This window comes from Micromys minutus (assembly GCF_963924665.1).
Source record: "Micromys minutus genome assembly, chromosome: 19".
Taxonomy (NCBI): domain Eukaryota; kingdom Metazoa; phylum Chordata; class Mammalia; order Rodentia; family Muridae; genus Micromys; species Micromys minutus.
Genome location: NC_137954.1, coordinates 52007936 through 52030314, shown reverse-complemented (window position 1 = coordinate 52030314; position 22379 = coordinate 52007936). Strand labels below are relative to the sequence as shown.

Sequence of the window (22379 nt, the reverse complement as noted above, 5' to 3'; positions counted from 1 at the left end):
AATTCAATTCCCAGAAGCTACATGGTGGCTCATAACCATCAACAATGAGATCAGACACTCTCTTCTGGAATGCATATATATATATAACACATAAACAACTTAAAACCTTAAAATGAATAAATAAAATCTGTTATCTACAAGAAAAATCACAACTCAACTATAAAGATAGGTACCACCTCAGAGTAGAAGGAAGGACAAGAGTTCTCCAATAAAATGGGACCACGGAGCAAATAGGCATCACTACCTAAATATCCAGCTAAGTAAACTTCAAACTAAAGTTAATCAGAGATAGAGAGGAACACTTTATTTCAGCCAAGAGAACAGTTAACCAAGAAGATATTACTATCCTAAATCAATATACACCAAATACTGGGGTACCCAATTCTATAAACTATCTATTACTGCATTTAAAGAAATAGAGTAGTATGACTCAATTAGTAATAGGTATTTTCTATAACACACTTTCTCCAACAGACAGGTCATTTGAACAAAAATCAAACAGAAAAACATCAGAATTAATTGGCATCAAACAACAAACAGACTTACAGATATCTACAAAATATCCCACACAAATACCAAAAAATACATTCTACTCAGCAGCACACAGCTTCTCCAACAGAGCCTACATCTTGCATGTGGGCACATGTGTGTATATGTATGTATGTATGTGTTGCACACAGACAGACAGACACACACACACACACACACAAATCTTTACAAATTTAATGAGGTAGAAGTCTTTCTTTTTACCCTTTTAGACCATAATGAAATAAAATTTAAAACTGACAGCAAATGACTAATAAGCAAGTTCAAGAACAATAAATAACTATCATAACTCCTAACAACAATTTCAACATCTTTATTACACCTAACAGTAACTTTAGTCTTCACCCCTCATTGAGAAAACTGCTCTTTGCAATGGATAGAGACTAGTGCAGAAGATCACAAACAATCCAAATGCATAGCTGTAGAGCCCGTCCCTACATATAGGTCTACAAAACACTCCCACATCTAAGGCTCAGGGACTATTGGAGAAGAGGAGTTAAAAGATTGTAAGAGCCAGAAGACAAGGGAGTTTGCTGAGGCCGTGCCTCCTGCTGATGTCGAAAGCTACACCTATAAAGCTAAGCAATATGCCTGCCCAAGTGGGACCTGACAGGGACAACAGTGGACATGCTAAGTAAATGAAAAAAAGACCAAAGGCCTTGGAACTGTGCACACAACTAAGGAATGCTGAGAGCAGGAGAAGGTTTTCCCCAAGGAAGAGCACACCAATTGGTTTTCCAATAACAAAAGGTCAACCCTGAAAACATAAGTACAAGTAACAATACAGAAAATATATTTTGTATATACGTACATGCAGTAGCAATTAATGAAAAAAGACAATGGATTTGAAAAAGAGATAATCTATCAGGATACATGGAAGGGTCTGAAAGGGGCAGGAAGGAATGTTTCAGTTATTTTATAATTTAATTCAATCACATTATACTCTCAAATATAAATAAACAAGATGTTCTTATTTAATGTGGGTTGGAAAAGGCAAGACCTCCCATATATGCAGTCTCCTCCAGAGAAAACAGGGTAAAATCTGTCTTAATTTGTCTGCATACAGGTAAGATGGATAGAATTCATGTCATTTCAAGGAAATTTATTACAAGACACAGAGACAAGAGAGAAGGAAGGGACACCAGCTGGGCCTATGATGTGACTGCATGAGTTCAAAGGCATGCTCACTTCCTGAGAATATAGTGCTTGTCCCACTAGACCAGTGGTTCTCAACCTGTGGGTCGTGCCCCCTTGACAAACTTCTCTCTCCAAAAACATTTACACTATGGATAATAAAAGTAGCAAAATCATAGTCATGCTATAGTGACAAAAGTAATGTTAAGTCTGTGGCCACCACAGCTTAAGGGACTGTACCGAGGGTCACAGCTCTAGGAGGGTTGAGAACCACTAATGAGCCATTCTTACTACATGGAATGAATAAATAAAGTCATCATTATAAAAACCAGAGAAAGTAAAGATACCAGCTGGCGCAAATACTAAATGTTCCTATTCATTTGCTTCTGTTGGTCATAAAAACAACTTCACAATTTTCCAAACATGAATTGATACCAATATTTCTAAGAATCTTGACACAAATACAATGGAAAATAATTGTCCTATAACAAAAATTCTCTTAAAGTTGAGTGCTATTCAAGGCCTGTACTATAAATAACATCCTCTGTGAGGTAGTGTTCTGAGTGAGAAAAGACTCTCAGGCTCATATGTTTGAATGTTGGTCTCAGTTGATGGAATGTTTTGGAAGGATCAGGAGGTATGGCCTTATTGGAGGAGGTGTGGTGGTGTTGGAGGAGGTCGATCACTAGGCTGAGCTTTGAGGTTTTGAAAGCCAGTGCTATTCTGTTTTGCCTAAACATGTAAGTTCTTGGCTACTGTTCCAGTGCCATGTCGCCTGCTGTAGGGAGCTGTGCGCGCCGCGCCGCTGTGCCGTGCCGCTTTATCACTCCCTAAGATGGCGCTGGTGTCCGCCCCCTCCAAACAGTAAACACCCTAGGAGCGCATGCGCCTGTATCACGCCACTATCACGACACATTACGGACCAATGATGCTATGACACCTCAGCTATCGGACGGGCGGGGAGGATAAAAGGAGAGAGCCTCCCAGGCTCGGGGCTCTCGGGAACCATCAAAGCATCAAGAAGGTGTCCTGAATAAATCTGCTGAGAGAAGAACCTGGTCCGTGTGGCGTCTTTCCTTGCCGGACGAGGCTGGGCACAACAGCCTGCCTGCTGCCGTCCTGCACACAATGGGCATCAGGGATTCTAGCCCTCTGGAGGCTTAAGCTCCCAAAACTCTTCTTTTATGAGTTGCCTTAGTCTTGGTGTCTCATCATAGCAACAGAAAAGGCACCCACAGTGCTGTAAGTTCAGAGCCCCTGAGACCTTACACCTTGGTCAATGGAGTCAGCTTCCATCAGATTCTACATACCCCAATTCTGTCTCCAGAAAAATTCCAGCGTTCTTTGCAAAGAGAAGTGTTTTTTCACTGAATAATGGACTCTCTGGATGAGCATGTGTGAAAATCCAGCACGTTTTAGAAGATAGGCCATTGTGGGTGAATGTCCAAAGGGATCTATGGCCCAGCCTGATCGAGGTTTCACTCCTGTTGATAAAGAAAAGAAGTGTTAAGTGAAATAAAAAGTTATGCTGCACTGAGACGTACCAGAGCTCCAGTCTCCTGGGCTGGAGGATGAAGATGCTCTCACTATAGCGCCTCACAGACAGGACTGCATGACTGCCCACTGCTGGAGGCAACCTAATGCCAGTCTGCAGTGGGGTCACACAACCGAGGAACTACTGATCGGTCCATTCAACCTACACCTCCAAATCCCAACAGTCCACTGACACCCTCACACAGCCCAACATCAGCACATCTCGGTGTCAGAACGGATGAAATGACTTCACAGTGTCCCTGAGTCTCCAGAGTCTCTGATGCTCTTCCTTTACCTCTACCTACAACAAGGTTGATGAAATGCTTCAAACATGGTTCAGATCAGTTATAGGAGCCATCAGCTAAAATGTGACTCTGTTTCAGAGAATAAATGTGGCAAGCATAAATAAATGCATGGGTTACAGTTAATAACACAAGAATATTCATCTAGCATTATACAAATCTGGTCATTCAGTTCAAGACTCTCAAATGAGACTTCTGCACAGTGTAAAACTTGGCATAACTAACAGAACTCTGCACAGGGTTGCTTTGGTTTGATTTGGTTTGGTTTTCACTCAGGCACCTGTTTAGCACTCTCCTATACATCAATGAATATGGGATGGGCGATATTTAACTCAACACTGAGTTAAAGCTGACCCTGGCTTTAGTAGGAAATACCATTGAAATAGCTATGACCCAAACTCATAAGACAGCAGAAAAACAGTGCTGAATAATTCTAACATATACTACAGGAAGCCAGCAAAGGAGACTGAGAAGGAAAGGTCAAACAGGACTCAAGTCAAAATACAAACACACACACACACACACACACACACACACACACACATGTAGGATACTTCTTACTCTTTGTATCTCCTACAAATTTATTATATCTTATCTTTATTAATTGTGGTGATTAAGCTTATGTCTACATAAACAATGGTCATCTGAGAGGAGGTAACCTCAATTGAGAAGATGCTTCCATAAGACTGGGCTGTAGACAAGCCTATAGAGCATTTTCTTATTTTGTAAGTCATCCCCAGGGAAGGTGGTCCTAGTTTCTATAAGAAAGTAGGTGGAGCAAGCTATAGGGAACAAGTCAATGAGCTGCATTCCTCCATGGCCCCTTCATCTGCTCCTGCCTAGAGGTTCCTGCTCTGTTTGAGTTCCTGCTCTGACTTCCTTTATGATGAATGGAGATGTGGAAGTGTAAGCCAAGTAAATTCCTATTCCTCTGCAAGTTCCTTTTGGTCATGGTGTTTCATCACAGCAATAGTAACCTAAGACATTATTTGTATACCTGGTGGTTATGTGAACATAGATACGGGTACCCATAGAGTTCAGAAGAGGCAGCCGTTGGATCCCAGCCACTAGGATTAATTATAGGTGGTTGTGAGCTATGAATTACATTTGGGTCCTATGGAAGATGAGTCACTGGTCTTAATCGCAGCATCGTATCTCCTATCCCTTCCTTCAAACTATCACTTAGAGAGAGAAACTTTAATGTATGAGAAATAAGTTATCAGATACACCTTAACAAACTAATAAGGTTAGTCAGCACAGCGAACGCTGGTACAGGGAGATATCCTGTGTCTCTAAGAAGATGCAGGGGATTAGCAAAAACATCAGCACAGATTAGTTCTAGTCAGAGATCAATTCTACAGTAATAATTTAACCTAACCCTAAGGAAAAATTTCAGATTGACATACTTTTTCCAAGACTGGCTTGTATTCTGCAAAATACTGTGAATACTGTGGTCAAAAAACTACCCCACCCGAGACAGAAGGAGGTTGTGCTCTCTCGGTTTGGGTGGCCCGGAAGGGAGTCCCGTGGTAGAGGTGACCGGAGCTGAGCATTTCAGATCTGCTTAGTGAACCGGTATATCACCCACCATGTTGGCTGCAAGGCTTGTGTGTCTCCGGACTCTACCTTCCCGGGTTTTCCAGCCCACTTTCATCAACAAGTCCTCTCCACTTGTGAAGAGTTCCATCACAAAGAACCAATGGCTCTTAACACCCAGCAGGGAATATGCTACCAAGACAAGAATTAGGACTCACCGTGGGAAAACTGGACAAGAACTGAAAGAGGCAGCCTTGGAACCATCCATGGAAAAAATCTTTAAAATTGATCAGATGGGAAGGTGGTTTGTTGCTGGAGGAGCAGCTGTTGGTCTTGGAGCGCTGTGCTACTATGGCTTGGGAATGTCTAATGAGATTGGAGCTATCGAAAAAGCTGTAATTTGGCCTCAGTATGTAAAGGACAGAATTCACTCTACTTACATGTACTTAGCAGGAAGTATTGGATTAACAGCTTTGTCTGCCTTGGCAGTAGCCAGAACACCTGCTCTCATGAACTTCATGATGACAGGCTCTTGGGTGACAATTGGTGCAACCTTTGCAGCCATGATTGGCGCTGGAATGCTAGTACAGTCAATATCATACGAGCAGAGCCCAGGCCCAAAGCATCTGGCTTGGATGCTACATTCTGGTGTGATGGGTGCAGTTGTGGCTCCTCTGACAATCTTAGGGGGACCTCTTCTCCTGAGAGCCGTGTGGTACACCGCTGGGATTGTGGGTGGCCTCTCTACTGTGGCCATGTGTGCACCTAGTGAGAAGTTTTTGAACATGGGAGCACCCTTGGGAGTAGGCCTTGGTCTTGTCTTTGTGTCTTCACTGGGGTCCATGTTTCTTCCCCCCACCTCTGTGGCTGGTGCCAGTCTGTACTCAGTGGCCATGTATGGTGGGTTAGTTCTTTTCAGCATGTTCCTTCTGTACGACACTCAGAAAGTAGTCAAACGTGCAGAAATAACACCCATGTATGGAGTTCAGAAGTATGATCCCATCAATTCGATGTTGTCCATCTACATGGATACATTAAATATATTTATGCGAGTGGCAACTATGCTAGCAACTGGAAGCAACAGAAAGAAATGAAGTGACCGCCATGGCGTCTCTGCTCCCTGATGTCTTACGTGTTCAGTGGGAGCAGATCGTCATTACAGTTTGCACCATCAGAATTCCTTGAGGTTTAGAAGAACCTGTCACTATGTTTAAATGTTCAGTACTGTGACCCTTCAGGCCTGCCTTTTCTTTTAGAGAATAAATGCAATAGGTGTCTTCCAAATAAGCACATACACTTTCATCCGTCACGCTTTCCTACTTTGAAAATGCTTTGATGAATGTGTGAACAAAGAAATATTAGAAAATTTCAATATTGTTTTATTTATTAGATAAGTAAAAGTTAGCGACTTTGTGTGTCTTCATATTGTGGGAGTCTGAAGAATATTAAAATGATGTTGTGAATGACCAGTTTTGGTATAGAGGTCAGAGAGATTGAAAAAACCACCTGCAGTCATTTTGAATGTGTAGGACAGCACTGATTGGTGAACCAGTGAAAGACATCAGAGATGTGGAAACGGGACCACCTTATGTGGTGGTAACAAACCGGTGTTTCTTCTGTGCTGTTAAAGGTTGTTAATTGACTACTCACTGTCAGGACAGTCCAGAGTGTTAACCATACAGAGAATCCCTGCTAGAATGCTGTGTATATGAGCTTTACTATGAAGTCTTTTAGAACAAGCTGGGTGCATGTGCCTTTAACCGCAGCATTTGGGAGGCTGAGGCAAGCAGATCTCTCAGTTCAAGGCCAGCCTGGTCTACAAAGTGAGTTCCAGGCCAGCCAAAGGCCTGTCTCTGAAACAAACAACAAAAACCTACCAGCTATGCTCAGTCTAACATACTCCAATGCTCAAGATTCATTTATTTTCAAATGTATGGTATATTTGTAGTTGGATAGGGTTTTTTGGGTTTGGTTTATTTGAGGGGGATTGTGGGGGGACATTTTCTTAGTGTCTAATTGAAAGCATGCTTGCTTTTCTCAACATGGCTTTGACAGCTGTTAGAAAAGCCTCTTTATGGCTTATGCTAAGATTAGGGTTGGTTTTTCTTCTAGAACTGTTGGCTTCCTATGTCCCTGTCAGGTTAAGCATGAACAAACAAAGCAAACTTAGTTGACCTTGGGAATAGTTGAATGAGAAGTGTACTGAGGAGGTGCTTCATTAGACTCCCCTATCATTTTCTCTCTTGTCCAGGCCATTTATAAGGTTTTGATACAGATCACTTTGCAGTGAGGGGTTCTTCATTGAAGTCTGTATGCACATTTACAAAATAGCTATTTTTAAGAAGTATTTATTATAGTAGTCCATAAATAACTCTTTATCACTTTAAAGTATATCAAATGCTTATTTCTAAAATAAAATTTTCAGCCAGAAAAAAAAAAAAAAAAAAAACTACCCCACCCAAAAAAAATGGCTGAGGAAATGCTCGAGATTAAAGCAAACTAAACGTGATAACTGAATGTAACACATGGTCCTGGACCAGATCATTATAATAATATACATCACATACATTTATAAACCATCTGTTTCTTCTTGCATTCTGATGAAATGTTACTGTCCTACTTTTCTACATAGAATGCTAATTATTTATATAAAAGTACTGTTTAATACTAAGGTTGCTATATATAATTATTATGTTACACTATAAATAATAAAAATGTTGGTAAGGTTTGATTCCCTATAGAACAATTTACATCAGATTATATCTAGAATTAGGTAAATATTTTTAACGTAGATTAAAAGAAAATCTACCTATAACAGAAGGTTTTGTGGGCATGAACTCTTACAGTAAGTTTTTCAAAGGTCCATAAAATTCTTGAAATGTAAAGGATGCAATCTGACTAGTTATTTATTAACTATCATAACCCAGGAAACGACAGACATAAATGTAGCACATTAAGAAAGAAATCTAATCTCATTTTTGAACACAAATATAAAAATCATAAAACACTAAGAATGAACTCCACAGCACCCAAGCCAAATGGAATTTGCTCTAGAAGTCAATGACTTTTTAATTGATCAAACTGCTATCACATTCAGAACAAATCAGAAAAACTGCATATGGTTAATAGACATTTGAAACAAATACAGTAGTAACTGCAAATTGAGAAGTATGAAAAAGAATTTCCTTCGAACTATTAAAATATCTACATAAGCTAATAGTGTATTTAGCATGTCTAAGCAATTTCATAAAATATCTTAACTATGAAAGGGAAGTATCACTGTTAATATGTGTCTACAGAAGACCTGAACAAAACAAACAGACACATGGTCTAAACACTAACTGTATTATACAGGTGATCTTCATATTTAAGGAAGTATATATTTATGACATATAATCAACTGTATAAACTATTAGTAATAAAAGACAAAGTAAATGTGCTATTTAGATTTATACAATTATGCATTCACACATATAAATCAAAAGTTGTCTTAAATATTAGTATTAAAACAGTGAAAAGAAACAAGATTAACACCATGGCTAGTGTTCATTGCACACGTGATGGACCGTGGGCACAGCTGTGGAGATTGTCTTGACTGTGTTAACTGATGGCTGAAGACACCTCTTGATTGTAGGCTAGGGCTGGCCTTTGCAGGGCAGGGTCAAGGCTAATGTGTATGTGGGGAGGGAGGCAAGCTGAGCTCTAATTTGTCTTCACCACTCTTTGTGGGAGAAGCTGCTTCAAGCACTTCCTTCAGCTTCCTCATCCTAACAGGTGGTAACTGGCAACCATGAGTAAAAAAAATCAACCCTTTCTCCTTTAAATTGCATTGTCAGAGTATTATATCACAGCACCAGAAAAAGACACTAAGGTGGGCATTACTGAAGATAAAGGAACATAATCTAGTAACCCGATACATACATGCCTGTGTATCCATTCACAGACCACAAGCACACACAAATGCACATAGAGGGAGAACGAGAGACCCAAACAGGGACAGACAGAGTAATAGAATCTTAGGAAATCTCCGCACAGTATACACATGAACAACCACTCAGATTCTCACACAGAAACGGAGTGGCCCAACTGAACCACAAGGGTGAAAGAAAGACTAGAAAACATCAAAACAGGCAAAACCATGGGGAATGAACACCAGCCACACTCCTCAGCTGAGAAAGAGACTCAAGGAGAAACAAAGTCACTTATGTCTCCTGAAACTGCTACCTGCAAAAACTGGCACAAGAAATACTGGGCAAAACTATGGAACAAATTTATTGCTGGTTGAATGTGCAATAGTAAAAGTGCTTTGGAAATATTCCTCATACCAACAGCAAGTCTATTCTCAGGATTCTTCAATGACAATGAAACACATGCCTAGAAAGAGTCGGTGGTAACCGCAGGAATGCCTGTGTCATGCAGCTAACACCTAGAAGCACACTGTGGAAAGCTGACAGAAATCTAGTTTAAAAATCAAACACTACTCAGCCATCAACATACACCTGAAGCTATCACACAAACTTTCTTGTAGTGAAAAGATATAAGATTGCTACACACACACACACACATTAATACACACAGCTATACACACTACCAGTAACTATTTCTAACTGAAATTTAAAAAATAAATCCCATTTACAATGTCAGCTAACAAAAATAAAGTCTCTAGCACAAAATTCAACAAAGAAGCAAAACCTTCACAATAGAAGCTTCAAAATCATTACTGAGGGGAGCTGGAGATCTACAGGAATCATGGTTGTGCATCAGGATTTGCCATGGTTAACATGGGACAGTTTCTTATTTGGTCAACGTAGTCCATATATTTCTCCTGCATTTATCTAGTGTGTGTGTGTGTGTGTGTGTGTGTGTGTGTGTGTGTGTGTGTGTGTGTGTGTGTTTACACCAGTGTTTTGCCTGCCTGTAAAAGTATGTGCACAAGTTGCATGAAGTATCCAAGGAGCTGGGAAGAGGGCATCAGATCCCGTGGAACTGGAGTTAGAAGCAGTTATGAGCCAATGGGCTTTGTGTATCCCAGGCCTGGAATCTACTAGGTACACAAGGATGACCTCAAACCCCCAAATCCCCTGCCTCCTCCGGAGAGCCAGGACTACAGGTATGTACCACCACAGTTTAAGTGATGCTAAGAATCAAATGCAGGGCCTTGAGCTGAGTCACATCTAGTTTTACATGCATACCATGTCACTTTGTTGACGGTGCTCTGCATTTGGTATCTGTGGGGAATTCTAGGATGAATCCCCAGAGCCATGAAGGCAGAGCTTATTACAAAAAGGGAAAGATGGAGCCTGGGACAGAGTCACATCAGACTTTAGGTGAATGCACTTTATCATTCATGAATCTATCTCAATAGGATTGTAAGACAAAAGTATACTGAACAGATGCTGTGAGTCCGTAAGTGAGTTCTTCCAAAAGCAGAAACCTCCATAGTCACAGGGAGTATCTGGCCGGAAGGTGGAAAGAAGGTGATGAGAGAGCAATCCTGGGTGAGAATGAAATGAGTAAGTATGTTCATCAAAACTCACCAATCTCTCAAGATCTATGCATTGTACTATGTGTAAGCTATATCCCAACAAAAGCAAAACATTAAGAAAAATCCAAAAGTCATGTTTGTCTTAGCTTAGGACAAATTACAATGTTTAAGGAAATGAGCCATCCTATACAGGTTGGTAAGTTTCCCCCCATCCCCACACAATCACCCTGGGTTTGCTGATTTGTTAAAGCTTCATCCCCTCCCCAAATCCCCAGGATCCCTGCCCCTCACTGACTGCAGCACTCAGAAGAACTGGCCCCAGGGTTCTGAGTAGTGCTGGCCCAGGTGTGAGAGGGCAGCTGGCCCTGCCACTCTGCTGTAAGGTGCTGTACATGCTTCCGTGATGATATCCTCCCTTGCTCTGCTAACGCACCACGTGCAGCACAATGGAGCTGGCACTAGAGGAAAGAGCTGAGAAGCTGATCCTGCATCCTGCCAATGGCAGCACTGGGCCAAGCTGAAGCAGTGCTGGAGAGCTCACCCTGGTGGTGCAGAAAAAGAAGAGCTAGTGGGCTGCCCAGCTCAGCTACCACCCAAGCTCAGATCGAAAGTTCGAAACTGGCCCACCCCAATATCTATATTATTTTCGAACAGTTGGGACACATAAAAGGGCCAGGTCCTGGTGACACAAAGCTGCAGGATCTCCATGACAAAGGGCAACAACAGGGTAACTGGGAGGAATCCCAATGAGGATGGTGTCACAGGATCTAGAGATCCTCCAGCCAGACCCATGACTCATTGCAGTGAACATTTGCAAGTAAAGATGTGTGAACAGGAAGTACATTGTGGGACACACTGTGACACACTACAGCTTCTATGATGAGATGTTTCCTATGGGACACAGCATGACACACTACAGCTTCTATGATGAGATGTTTCCTATGCATTGTCTTTTGTTGGTGGTGGTGTTGGTGGTGTTGGTGGTATGTGGGTGTGTGCATGTGTGAGCATCTGTTTTATTTTATCGGGAAGTTTGCAATGATAAAAAGTAGATATAAGGGGACAAGAGATGATTGGGACTAGGGTACATGATTTGAAATTACAAAGAATCAATAAAAAGTTTAAAATAAATAATTTATACATGAACACATAAAAAAAATAAAGAATTAAAATATCATCTCAATGAACTTTTCCTTTGGCTAATACAAACTGTCCTGTCCTTTTGACTAACTTTGCCTTGAAGTATATTTTGTTAGATATTAAAATGGCTATACCAGTTTGCTTCTTAGGCCAATTTTCTTGGATTATCTTTATCTAATCCTTTACTTTGAGGTAGTATCTATTCTTTGATGTTGAGGTGTGTTTTTTGTATGCAGCAGAAAAATGAATCCTATTTTTAGATACCCCCCAAAAATAACCCACCATGAACTTCAGAATACTGTCACACAGCTGTGACTTAGGATACAGTAAAGGCACCAAAGATTAAAGGACTGTGGACCACATACAGAGGAAGACATGTTCCAATGAGTCTGCCCCACATGCACATGTAATTCTTCTAACAACTAATCAGAAGAATATGCAAGACATGCCACCAACTGAGAAACTCATTACACGTTCCTGGACTTCAACTGGGCCCTGCTCACACAAGCACATGCACTCCAAAGTGCCAGGCTCCTGGAGGAAGCAAATTCTAAACACACAATATGCTTCTAAAAGCAGTAAGTCACTCAAATTTAAAGAGTAATAGCCAAAGGCAGACTCACAAGTGAGGCATTTGAGGTCAGAATCTCAGCTCAGCTGTAGCAATACATTTCCACAGATGCAGTATCTGAAATATGTTCTCCAAGTTTCCAAAAACAATTGCCACCACAACAGTGGAATGAGAAGAGAAGAAAGACTGACGTGAAAGTCATAATGTTAGTGGATATGTCATATGTTAGGCATGAGTGAAAGTTTTCTAGGATTACTTCGCAGTAGATTTAAAATTGTGTTAAAATAAAAAGTAAAGAAATAATTATTATAGACTTTGATTCCCTAACAAAGAATAAATAAAAATTACCCAGAAATAACTTCAATAAAAATCACAAATGCTTATCATAAAGAAAACATAAAAGTTATATTAAGGTATGAGTATTTGTGAAGAGATTCATGTCATGTGACATGCATAAAGAAGATGCCAGTGAGTTCTAGGTTTTGGTGAGTTCTACAGAATGTCTGATGCTGTCAGCCCAACATCCTCCTCCGTGGGTCCAGTCACACAGAGGACCGGCCATCACAGTTCAGGTGTGATGCACTCACCGTCCTAAGAGAGCACTGCCATCAAAACATGTCCTGTACACCACAGCATTAAGTACCTGGCTGTTAGGCCAATGAGATAAAGTATTGAGAAGAACAAAAAAAAAAGAACTTATCCTGGTTGCTAAACTGGAGTCAGGGGGAGGGGGAGGGGAGACTCTCTGCTGCCCAGGGCCATCTTTCTTATACACTTCGTAGAAATAACAGGGCACAGACCAACACACAAACAAGGTGAGCCCAAGAAAATGAACTCAATAGTGTAAGTTCAGTTCCCTGGAGGGAACCATGCCGGGAGCTACCATAACTCCTCTCCCACCAGAATCCTCCATGATGATCCATAAATGCCTTCTGTTTTTATTCCTTAATTTGATCTGAATTAAGCTAATAACAGGGTGTTGACTCTTACGAACAAGTATTAATATATACTTAAAATAATAAACTTTTAAACAAATGAAAGTCAACAAATAAGATATAAAGCAAGACTGACAATATTCAATGAAACTATCATATGTCTATATAGTTGAGACCTAATAAATACAATTAATCAAGGATAAATTATTCAACAACTATTAGGAAAATTAGTTCAGATCCCCTAAGTGTAACTTCCCAAAAAAGCCCAAATGAAGGAGGGGAGGGGACAGACATAAATACATACCTAGATTTTTTTCCAACCATTGATGCCCTTCAATTAGCTGGTCAATTAAGGCAAAATAATGTGAAGTGGCTTCATCAGGCATGACCCAGCCACCAGTGACAATTTCCAGCTGACCATTCTGTAGTAAACTGGGGAAGAAATGAACAGACTTAAGATAACAAAGTTCACAGACATAAAATACATAAATTTCTCTAAGATCAATCTTCACAAACGGCTAGTAGTTACATGAGGGAGGGCAATTTGTCTTTTTTAGCAGGTAATTTAGTTTCAAGTCCAGGCCCCAGGGATGAAGAACTCATAGTTAAGGATCTTGGGTGACCCTTCTTTTCCTTGGACACTTTTTCCACACAGGCAGAACACAAAGGCTCCTCCTGGCAGGAATCTCACGGACTGTTTCTTGATCTCACGGGACACTGAATTACTCAGGCCATATGCTTGATGCTGGCTGGAGAGCCACCATCTCAAGGATGGTGTCTGCTCCAATATACCACATCAAAAAGTGGCATTTACCTTTGTCCCTGGGACACAGTGACGGTAATTAAGCACACTGCTCAGTAAGTACAGTCAGTAACCACTATGCTTCCACTTTCCTAAACTGTAGGATATGTGGCTCATCTTTTTATGATTGGTGGAAAAGCTGTGTCCTTACTGCTATTTGTCTGTTGAGTATTTCTTCACTATAATATCACACGAGACAATGAGTACTAATTGTTAATTATTAGCATAACGTTTTCCAAGAGGAAAAGAAAATTATGAACTACCAGAAAACTGGAAAGTATCCTAAGAAGTAGAAAAGTCAAAGACTGTCAGGTGTGGAAGTCCCGAGAGCCAGGAAGCTTTCATCAAGACATGACCAGAAAGAGCTGGAATTTCTAAAAACTGCATTTATTTAAGAAGCTAACTAAGTTCATGACCACGGAGCCCTCCTGTCTCGTGGACAACAGGCTTTTTTAGTTATCTGTTCTGTGCTGACCCTAATGTCTAACTCTGCCACACTCGAGAGGCCACGTGGACCTGACCTTTGTACCTGAGTGCAAATGTGTAACCCTATCCATCAGACATGGATGTTCTAACAATTTTATCTCACTGCCCTAATCAGCACATCTTCTGAAAATGTTCAGATACAATTGCTTAAAAACAAATTATTTGCTGGCCTTGACTAGAACCTACGAGTTAGTAAGAAGAATAATAATTCTAAAGACAATTTTCCATTTCAACATATATCAGTTTTATTTTGACAAAGAAAAAAAAAGCAAAAAAAAAAAATACAAAAACAAACCAAACAAACAACAACAACAACAACAACAAAAAAAAAAACCCTCCTATCCTAAAGGCCTGAATGACATCCAAGAGCCAAGCTAGAAAAGCATTATACATTATGTACAGTGAGAGTTTCTCCAGCTGCATTGCTATTAGCCAATGGTCTTCCTTGGGAAGCCCTGGCTGCTGCTCTGACACAACACCTAGGTTCTGATCTGCATAAGATCGTTTCTCTAAAGACTAAGCCTCTTTCTTACTAAATGTTACCAAAGCAATTTCATATTGCTCCTCTTCATCAACTTGGTGTCTCAACTCAAATATCATTTATCGAGAAGTCTCCATGAGTCCCCAAGCAATTCAGCGTTCCTATCTCCCCTCACTACACAACAGCATAGCCTTCATCACAAACTAAAATTGCCTGTTTATTCTTTCCACCTGCCTCTCCCTCCTACCCACCCACAGAATGCAAGAGTAGGGATGAGAGCAGGGATTAGCATGTGCCGTTACATTAGCATGTGCCCTTACATGGCTGGCACTGAGCACCCTGCTTTGAGAAAGAGATGCAAGAGACTGTTTAATCCTAGTAATTAGTGAGTAGATTAAATAAGGTCAGGCTCACATATAAAATCAGTCAATAATGATAAGGTCATTTATGGAGTCTCAGTTATGCTGACAGAGGTAGAAAACACAGAAGCGGAACAGAGAAGAGATAGAAACGCATGTCTGGGAAACCTGGGCATGACTGGAGCAAGAAGAGCAGAGAGCTGGGGACAGCACAGGTGCCTGGGGTTCCCGAGTCTGCACAGTTAATAGAGAGACGTTAATGAGCACTAGGAGTGAGGAGGGAGATTGCTTTGCGGTGATGAGCATGATTCAGTCTGGGGTGGTTAGTGACAGCTAGATTTCCAAGGGGGATGGACTGCAGTGGAAAGTCAGAGGAGGAGCTGCCTCAGTCTCACAAACTAGGAGAAAATGGTGCTTGACAGTAAATCTTTAAAAAGAAAGTCAAAAGGGTAGTTTCAGGTCAAGTAGGAAGAGAGGAAGTGTGACTGATAAGAATTGTTAGATACATCCAAGAGAAACAAGGGGAAAGACTGAAGATTCGAAACTGGCCCTTACAATGGTGAAAAGATTAAAGTCATGATAACTAAGAACAGACACAAAATTGAATCCAAAGCTGAGAGGTGGGTTGTTCAAATACTGGCATTCCAATAGACATCAGAGAGAATCTTCTAAAATCATATGGAAAAGCAAGGATCACAGCATAGAAACAAAGGGACTTCCTATAAAATGTGTGTCTTTTCCCCATAATCAGTAGGCTTCTAAAAAAATCTGCATGAGCAGGCCAAAACCAGAGCAAAAGCATAGCAGGAAAAGAACAGTTTTGTGGGGAGAAAGAGCGTGAAAGATAGTACTGATTCCCAATCGACATAATGGAAGCTCCAGTGACCCTAATGGAGGGTAGGCTCTTTCCTCTGCTCCCAGGAGGTCAGGCCCTTTTCACATAGCTACAGCCCGTGCCCGGTACCCCCCCCCCCGCCCCTGTTGAGGTTTGTGGCCATCAGTCTTGTAGAAGCAGGACCACACCCCCCAAATATGTAGATGAGGTATTCCCAAACTCTCAGGCCAAGCCAACAGCAAGCACCTGCTGCCAGACATCCCAAAACTGTGTAAGAATCTTATCCAGAAGAAATAAAGGTGTGCAGGAATTGCTCCATTGTTCGGTCTTAAGAGCTGTAACACCACTGCCTGGGAAGAGATCTACTCTACTGAAATTGCTACCAGAAAGAAGTTCCCCTGCGCACCAACTGCTAGTCAGCCTCCTGCTGGCTCAGCCATGCCTGACTAGCGGTGGAGCAGGAAACGGAGGCGGGGCAGCAGGAAACGGAGGCGGGGCAGCAGGAAACGGAGGCGGGGCAGCAGGAAACGGAGGCGGGGCAGCAGTTAACGGAGGCAGGGCAGCACCAGCAGTGAAGTAAGCATCAGTTCCCCCTGCCTGCCTGAGTTCTCTCCCTAGCTGGACAGAGATCTCCGTGGAAAGCCTGTAGTATGCAGGCCCACACAATTTTAGTTATCTTAGCATAGTTTCTCCAATCAGACAAGACAGAACACTAAGTGGAAGAAAACACTATGAATCTTAGAAGATGAAGCTACAGCCTTTTTACTATGTCAGGGACAGAAATGACCAAGTTAGCAAGCTCACCTGTTCCATGGCAGCATCTGTTTTCCTGCCATCTGACCCTTTGAATCATCCACAGAAAAAGGAAAACAAAAAGCAAAATACCAAAACAGACTATGAAGCCAAATGTCTCACAGGCAGAAGCGGCCTGACAGAGATGCTTACTGAAGACAGAATAATGTACCACGCAACCATTCACCCACTCACCACGAGTCAACAAGAACAAAAAGCCAAAAAGCTGCAGGCAAAGCTGTGTGAGAGTGAACACAAGTAGTCACACTGAAATCCCTGCTGTTTGGCATCACATGGAAATTAGTAAGGCCAGAGCAGTAATCCTAGACTTCAGTAACAGAAAGAGTGAGGAGTGGATAGCCTGTGCCCACAGAAGCATTAACTAGAATACTGGCACTTCTGAGAAGTGGGCTAGCCTGTGCCCACAGAAGCATTAACTACAACACTGGCACTTCTGAGAAGTGGGATAGCCTGTGCCCACAGAAGCGTTAACTAGAATACTGGCACTTCTGAGAAGTGGGCTAGCCTGTGCCCACAGAAGTGTTAACTAGAACACTGGCACTTCTGAGGAGTGGGATAGCCTGTGCCCACAGAAGCATTAACTACAACACTGGCACTTCTGAGGAGTGGGATAGCCTGTGCCCAGAGAAGTGTTAACTAGAACACTGGCACTTCTGAGGAGTGGGATAGCCTGTGCCCACAGAAGTGTTAACTAGAACACTGGCACTTCTGAGGAGTGGGATAGCCTGTGCCCACAGAAGTGTTAACTAGAACACTGGCACTTCTGAGGTGTGGGATAGCCTGTGCCCACAGAAGTGTTAACTAGAACACTGGCACTTCTGAGTACGCAGTGTTCAGCAGCATCACATGACACGTTTCTACGTTTCTGTGAGAAGCAGAGTTACAAGCAAACAACACGTCTGTCCCATGAAGCTGGTTTCTTAGTCTCCACTGGAAGGCTCTCAGCTTCCTCGGCAACTTTTCAATGTACATGCCATAATCTTAAGTGATAGGCGTGTGAGCTGCATGAAATGGGAAGGGAGAGTATACATGGAGCGAATTCAAGAAGCCATGTGCAAGTTGCCGAGTTTAAATCCGCCGAGCTCACAGGTCCCCTCTGTAACGGTGGCTAATGCCCAGTGGCAGACATTAACCCCATCTCCGCTCAGTGCTGGGGACTGGGTAGAAAGCGCTTGAAGACGTGACTGATCAGATAGGCTGAGCATGTCTATCTCCGCTCATCTTGCCCCAGACACGGATTTCACACTTCAGGATTTACTGCAGAGCTCAAGGAGCTGTAAATCATTTTCAGTGAGGGTCATGTCTTCCTCCACGTAGCCACCAGACATTGGGAATTTTGTCACACACAGAAGGATATACTCAACGAGCTTTTCTCCCTAATGGGGAAATTGTTACAGACAACTTGGTAGCAAACAATGCATCATTTAGCAAGCTTCAAAGAATCACAAACTAATTTCACATGAGAAAGTGAGATGAATTTGTAATTGTGATTGTGGGAAATATGAGATGCTGTGCGGTAACACTGGGTTCCATTCTTCAATACAAAATTAGTTACATGGCATCTCCCACAGAATCAGTTCATGCCAGAGACACCTGCGAATCCGGTCACCTGATGCACAAGCCTTCTGTGTGCAGGTCCAGTGGGAAAGCAGAAGGAAGACTTGTTTTAAACCCTTCCATGAGCTCATCTGGGATCCTTGTATTCACTAATATTCTGGATGGCAGCCTTCAACGATGGAGTATAAGAAAACAACTGCTGCTCCTTCCTAATTCCATTTGAATTTGTCCCTTCCCTCAACCTGCGGGCAGCATCTTACCAACCTAACACATCCTCCCTTCTAACACTGGTCTAACACTGGCTCTTATGAACACATTGCCAACCATCACATCCTACGCAAACTTCAACAAACTTTCATAAAACCTAAACCCTCTCTCATAACAGTCATAACTGAAACGAATTATACACCTGCATCTCCACTGTCGTCTCCCTCCAACGGAACGTAAGTTTCAGAAGGGCAAGAATTTCCTGTTGATCATTTAATATTTAGGAGTCCCTAACAGCATAAAATTGTAAGAAATTGATACCAATAACACACAAGACAGACAAAGAAAAAGTGTTGGAAATTTCAGAAATAACTCATCTCCCAAAAGGAAAGGGAACCTTACTGGGAAAACCGAATGGAGAGTGTGCGGGGTGCTGAGTCTCACCGTCAGCTTACAAAGATCTGAAGGCTACACATCAGTCAGGGAAGCCAGATGGCGGGAACAGGTATTAGCCCATGCTGCTCCCACGGCCTATCCACTGCAGACTGCACATACACCCAAAATCACCAGAAAAGTCAGACAGTATGAACACCAAAGGTAACAGCCGCATTAGCAAGGGACAAGAAACAAACTGCAGGGCAGCTGGCAGTGACTAAGCTAAGTCCCTGTCATAAAAGATTTCCTAAAAATTCTTCAAGACATGGATGTCAAGGCTGGGCAGTGGTGGCACATGCTTTAACCTCACCACTCAGCAGACGGATCTCTGAGTCTGAGCCCAGCCTGGTCTACAAAGTGAGCTCTAGGAAAGCAAGCGCTACCCAGAGAAACCCAGTCTGGAAAAAGCAAACAGAGGTGTGTGTCACTAACTCGTCTCTTCTTGCCAAGCAGCATTATATTGGTGTGTTAGTCTACCATCTTGATGGCAGACACTTGAGCCATCTCCAGTCTGTTGTGTGCACACAGGAGTCCTTTTGTGACTATGATTTCAGTTTGCTGTGTGCACACACTAGTCTTTTGTGACTATGATTTCAGTTTGCTGTGTGCACACACTAGTCTTTCGTGAATATGATTCCATCTCTCTCAGGTCAATTTCTAGATCAACTCCTCACATCCAAAGTCACTCCCTTTAAGTTCTAACAGCAAGCCACTACAAGGTTCCAGCCGCTACACTTTCTCCCCAACCTTTGCTCCCCACCTCTTCTCCACAGCCAGCAGCAGTGAATTCTGGTGGCCTCTCATATCTCCTGCCTGAGTCCATGCCAAACACAATCTCTTCAGGTGTCTGAGGAGCTACATTCTAGCCAATCACAATTTTCTCCTCAGAAGGTCCAGTGTCTTCCCCATCTTCTCACTTCCTCTTCTTGACTGGAATTTTAGTCACCCTCAGATTTCATCCTGAATACTACATGTTTCAAAAGCTCACTGAAGACATTTTTTCACAATGGTGTACTTAACTGTGCCCTCTTTGTTCACTGAGGGCTTACCCTGGATCTTAGCACAGTAAATATTTGTTGAATGAAGGACACAGTAAGTAGGGAAAGGCTTCTGAGGTGAGGTAATGCCTTACCTGAGTCATAGGAAAGATTAGATAAGAAATTACTCAATGCATAAAACAACAGCGTGTGTATGATGTCAGCAGCAGGTCAGTATGCCAGAAGTCTGGGACCATACCAACCTGAACATTACTGAGGCATACTAAGGGCAAAATACACAGTGGGAGGCAACCAGAGAAAAAGACAGACAACTGCAGAGAGAGCTGAGCAAGACTGAGCTCAGGGATCAGGGCTTAACTGGGCATGGCACTAAGTTCTAGGGAAGCATCCCGACTCCAGTCCTTCCTCCAAGCCCACACGAAAGTTCACACAGGAAAGCCAAAGGTATGAGGAGGCTTAAACATGCCTAGCACATAGCAAACACTCAATAGATTTTGGATCTTACCAAATCATTAACCATGGAAGATGAAAGAAGTCAAGACTGGGCTTTAGACTTAGAACTACTTCCAGTGCTGGGTAAGAGCTTCCTGGAAGAAGGGGTGGACAGATCTCTATGGGTACAAGCCTTACAGGTAGTTCCAGGGCAACTAGAGCTAACACAAAGAAACTGTCTCCAAACAAAGCAAAACAAAAACAGTGACTGAGCATCTCAAACCAACTGTCACCTCACAGGTGAGGAAGCAGTCACCTGAGCACTGATGAAACCCTACAGGCTCCTCACACCATCTCCATCTGCAACGGACTTCAAACTTCACCAGGCTCTGTAAATTTTACAGCAGCCTTTGGTTAAACACCATAAAATCCGACCAGTATCAATGTATAATAATGAGTCTGCATAAGAGCATTAATGGCCCATTTTTCTGGGAAAACCCAAAGTGTGCATGAGTTAAGTCGTAGGATTTAAACAAGTAGTAGCAAATATTTCTGAGCTCGGTGAAATTTTTACTTAAATATAAAACTTTAGAAAATATAACAGAGTGGTTAGAATATTAGATGAAAAGCCTGTGCCTTCTTGAAAAAGTAACAAAATGCATAAATATGATAAAAATACAGTCTATACCAACTGATGTGCAACAAACATGAAATTCATATTTCACACCAAAAAAATAAAAATACAAAGAAGAACAAAAAAAAAAAACAACCCCCAAACCAACACAGTGTGGCTGGTCAAGACATGAGTGAAGACAATATTCTAGGTTCCGGCCAGTCAGCGGCTTTCTGCACTACACACTGGTCATGACAAAAGCTGATGCAGCCTAGAGGCCATCCCACTGTCTCCGGTGCCCAGGGCATCAGAGCTGAGCCAGCCTGAGGAAAAGCAACACTGACAGAGTCAGACATCGGTCAGGCACCTCACATTCCAGTGGATTAGAAACATCACAGTCTTCACCACAGACAGCAGGAAATACCAACATGGAAAACCAGACAGGTAAACAAAGCAAGTGTGGACAGAAAACGTGCTGACTGCTTAATGGACGTGAGTTTCTTTTAAATCCTCGGGACACATGCTCGGAGAGGGCACTGCAGCTATAACTGATTGAATTACAAAAGGCAGCAGAAAGCTCCGTGCTGTCTGCATGCATCTCTCCTTTAGTTAACCTGAGTTTCATTTTTAAAAGTTCGTGATGCTGAATGCTGCACCACTGTGGGGACAGAACAAGCGTTGCTTCTGGCTGGCCACGTGACACTTGTGCTGTTAGGTCTCGGATCAATCCCCGCCCTTCAGGGACAGGGAAGGACCTGCCACCATGCAGTACCTCACTCACACCTTTTAGGTTTAGACATTTCTCTGTAGCTCATTTCCATAGAGAAAAGAACACTGCACAAACATTATACAGGAGTCCCAGGTTAGCACTAGTTAAAAACTGTCAGTAATGGGAACAAAAATCTAAGGTTGTTCTGAGCTTTCTGCAAAAGACATGTGGCCTACTGCTGGGGCACTGTGGACTCTCAGTTCAAGTAAGGAAACAAACGTCATTGCCCTAGATGAGCGTTCTCACCCTGTGGGTTGGGGCCCCTAGGGGTAGGGGGTTGGACCTTTCCACAGCAGTTGCCTATGACCATCCAAAAACACAGATATTCATATTATGATTCATAGATATATTAAAATTAGTTGTGAGATTTAGTAGCAGTGAAAATAATGTTTATGGTTGGGTGGTCACAG

General features: G+C 42.2%; 2 protein-coding genes across 2 annotated transcripts in view; one reads left to right on the top strand and one right to left on the bottom strand.

The window, feature by feature from the left end:
- The window catches only part of MAN2A1 (mannosidase alpha class 2A member 1), a 159576-nt gene that overhangs the window by 95797 nt on the left and 41400 nt on the right, over positions 1 to 22379 (bottom strand). The window contains exons 5-6 of the mRNA XM_080932675.1: positions 13487 to 13614; positions 2991 to 3164 (exon numbers count right to left, since the gene is read on the bottom strand). Of these exons, the coding sequence (XP_080788801.1) occupies positions 2991 to 3164; positions 13487 to 13614 (302 nt within the window). The remainder of the gene's footprint in view (positions 1 to 2990; positions 3165 to 13486; positions 13615 to 22379) is intronic.
- LOC308432856 (growth hormone-inducible transmembrane protein-like) lies at positions 4997 to 7065 on the top strand. Its single transcript, XM_080932695.1, has one exon. The coding sequence runs from the start codon at positions 5105 to 5107 to the stop codon at positions 6143 to 6145; it is 1041 nt and encodes a 346-aa protein (XP_080788821.1). The 5' UTR covers positions 4997 to 5104; the 3' UTR covers positions 6146 to 7065.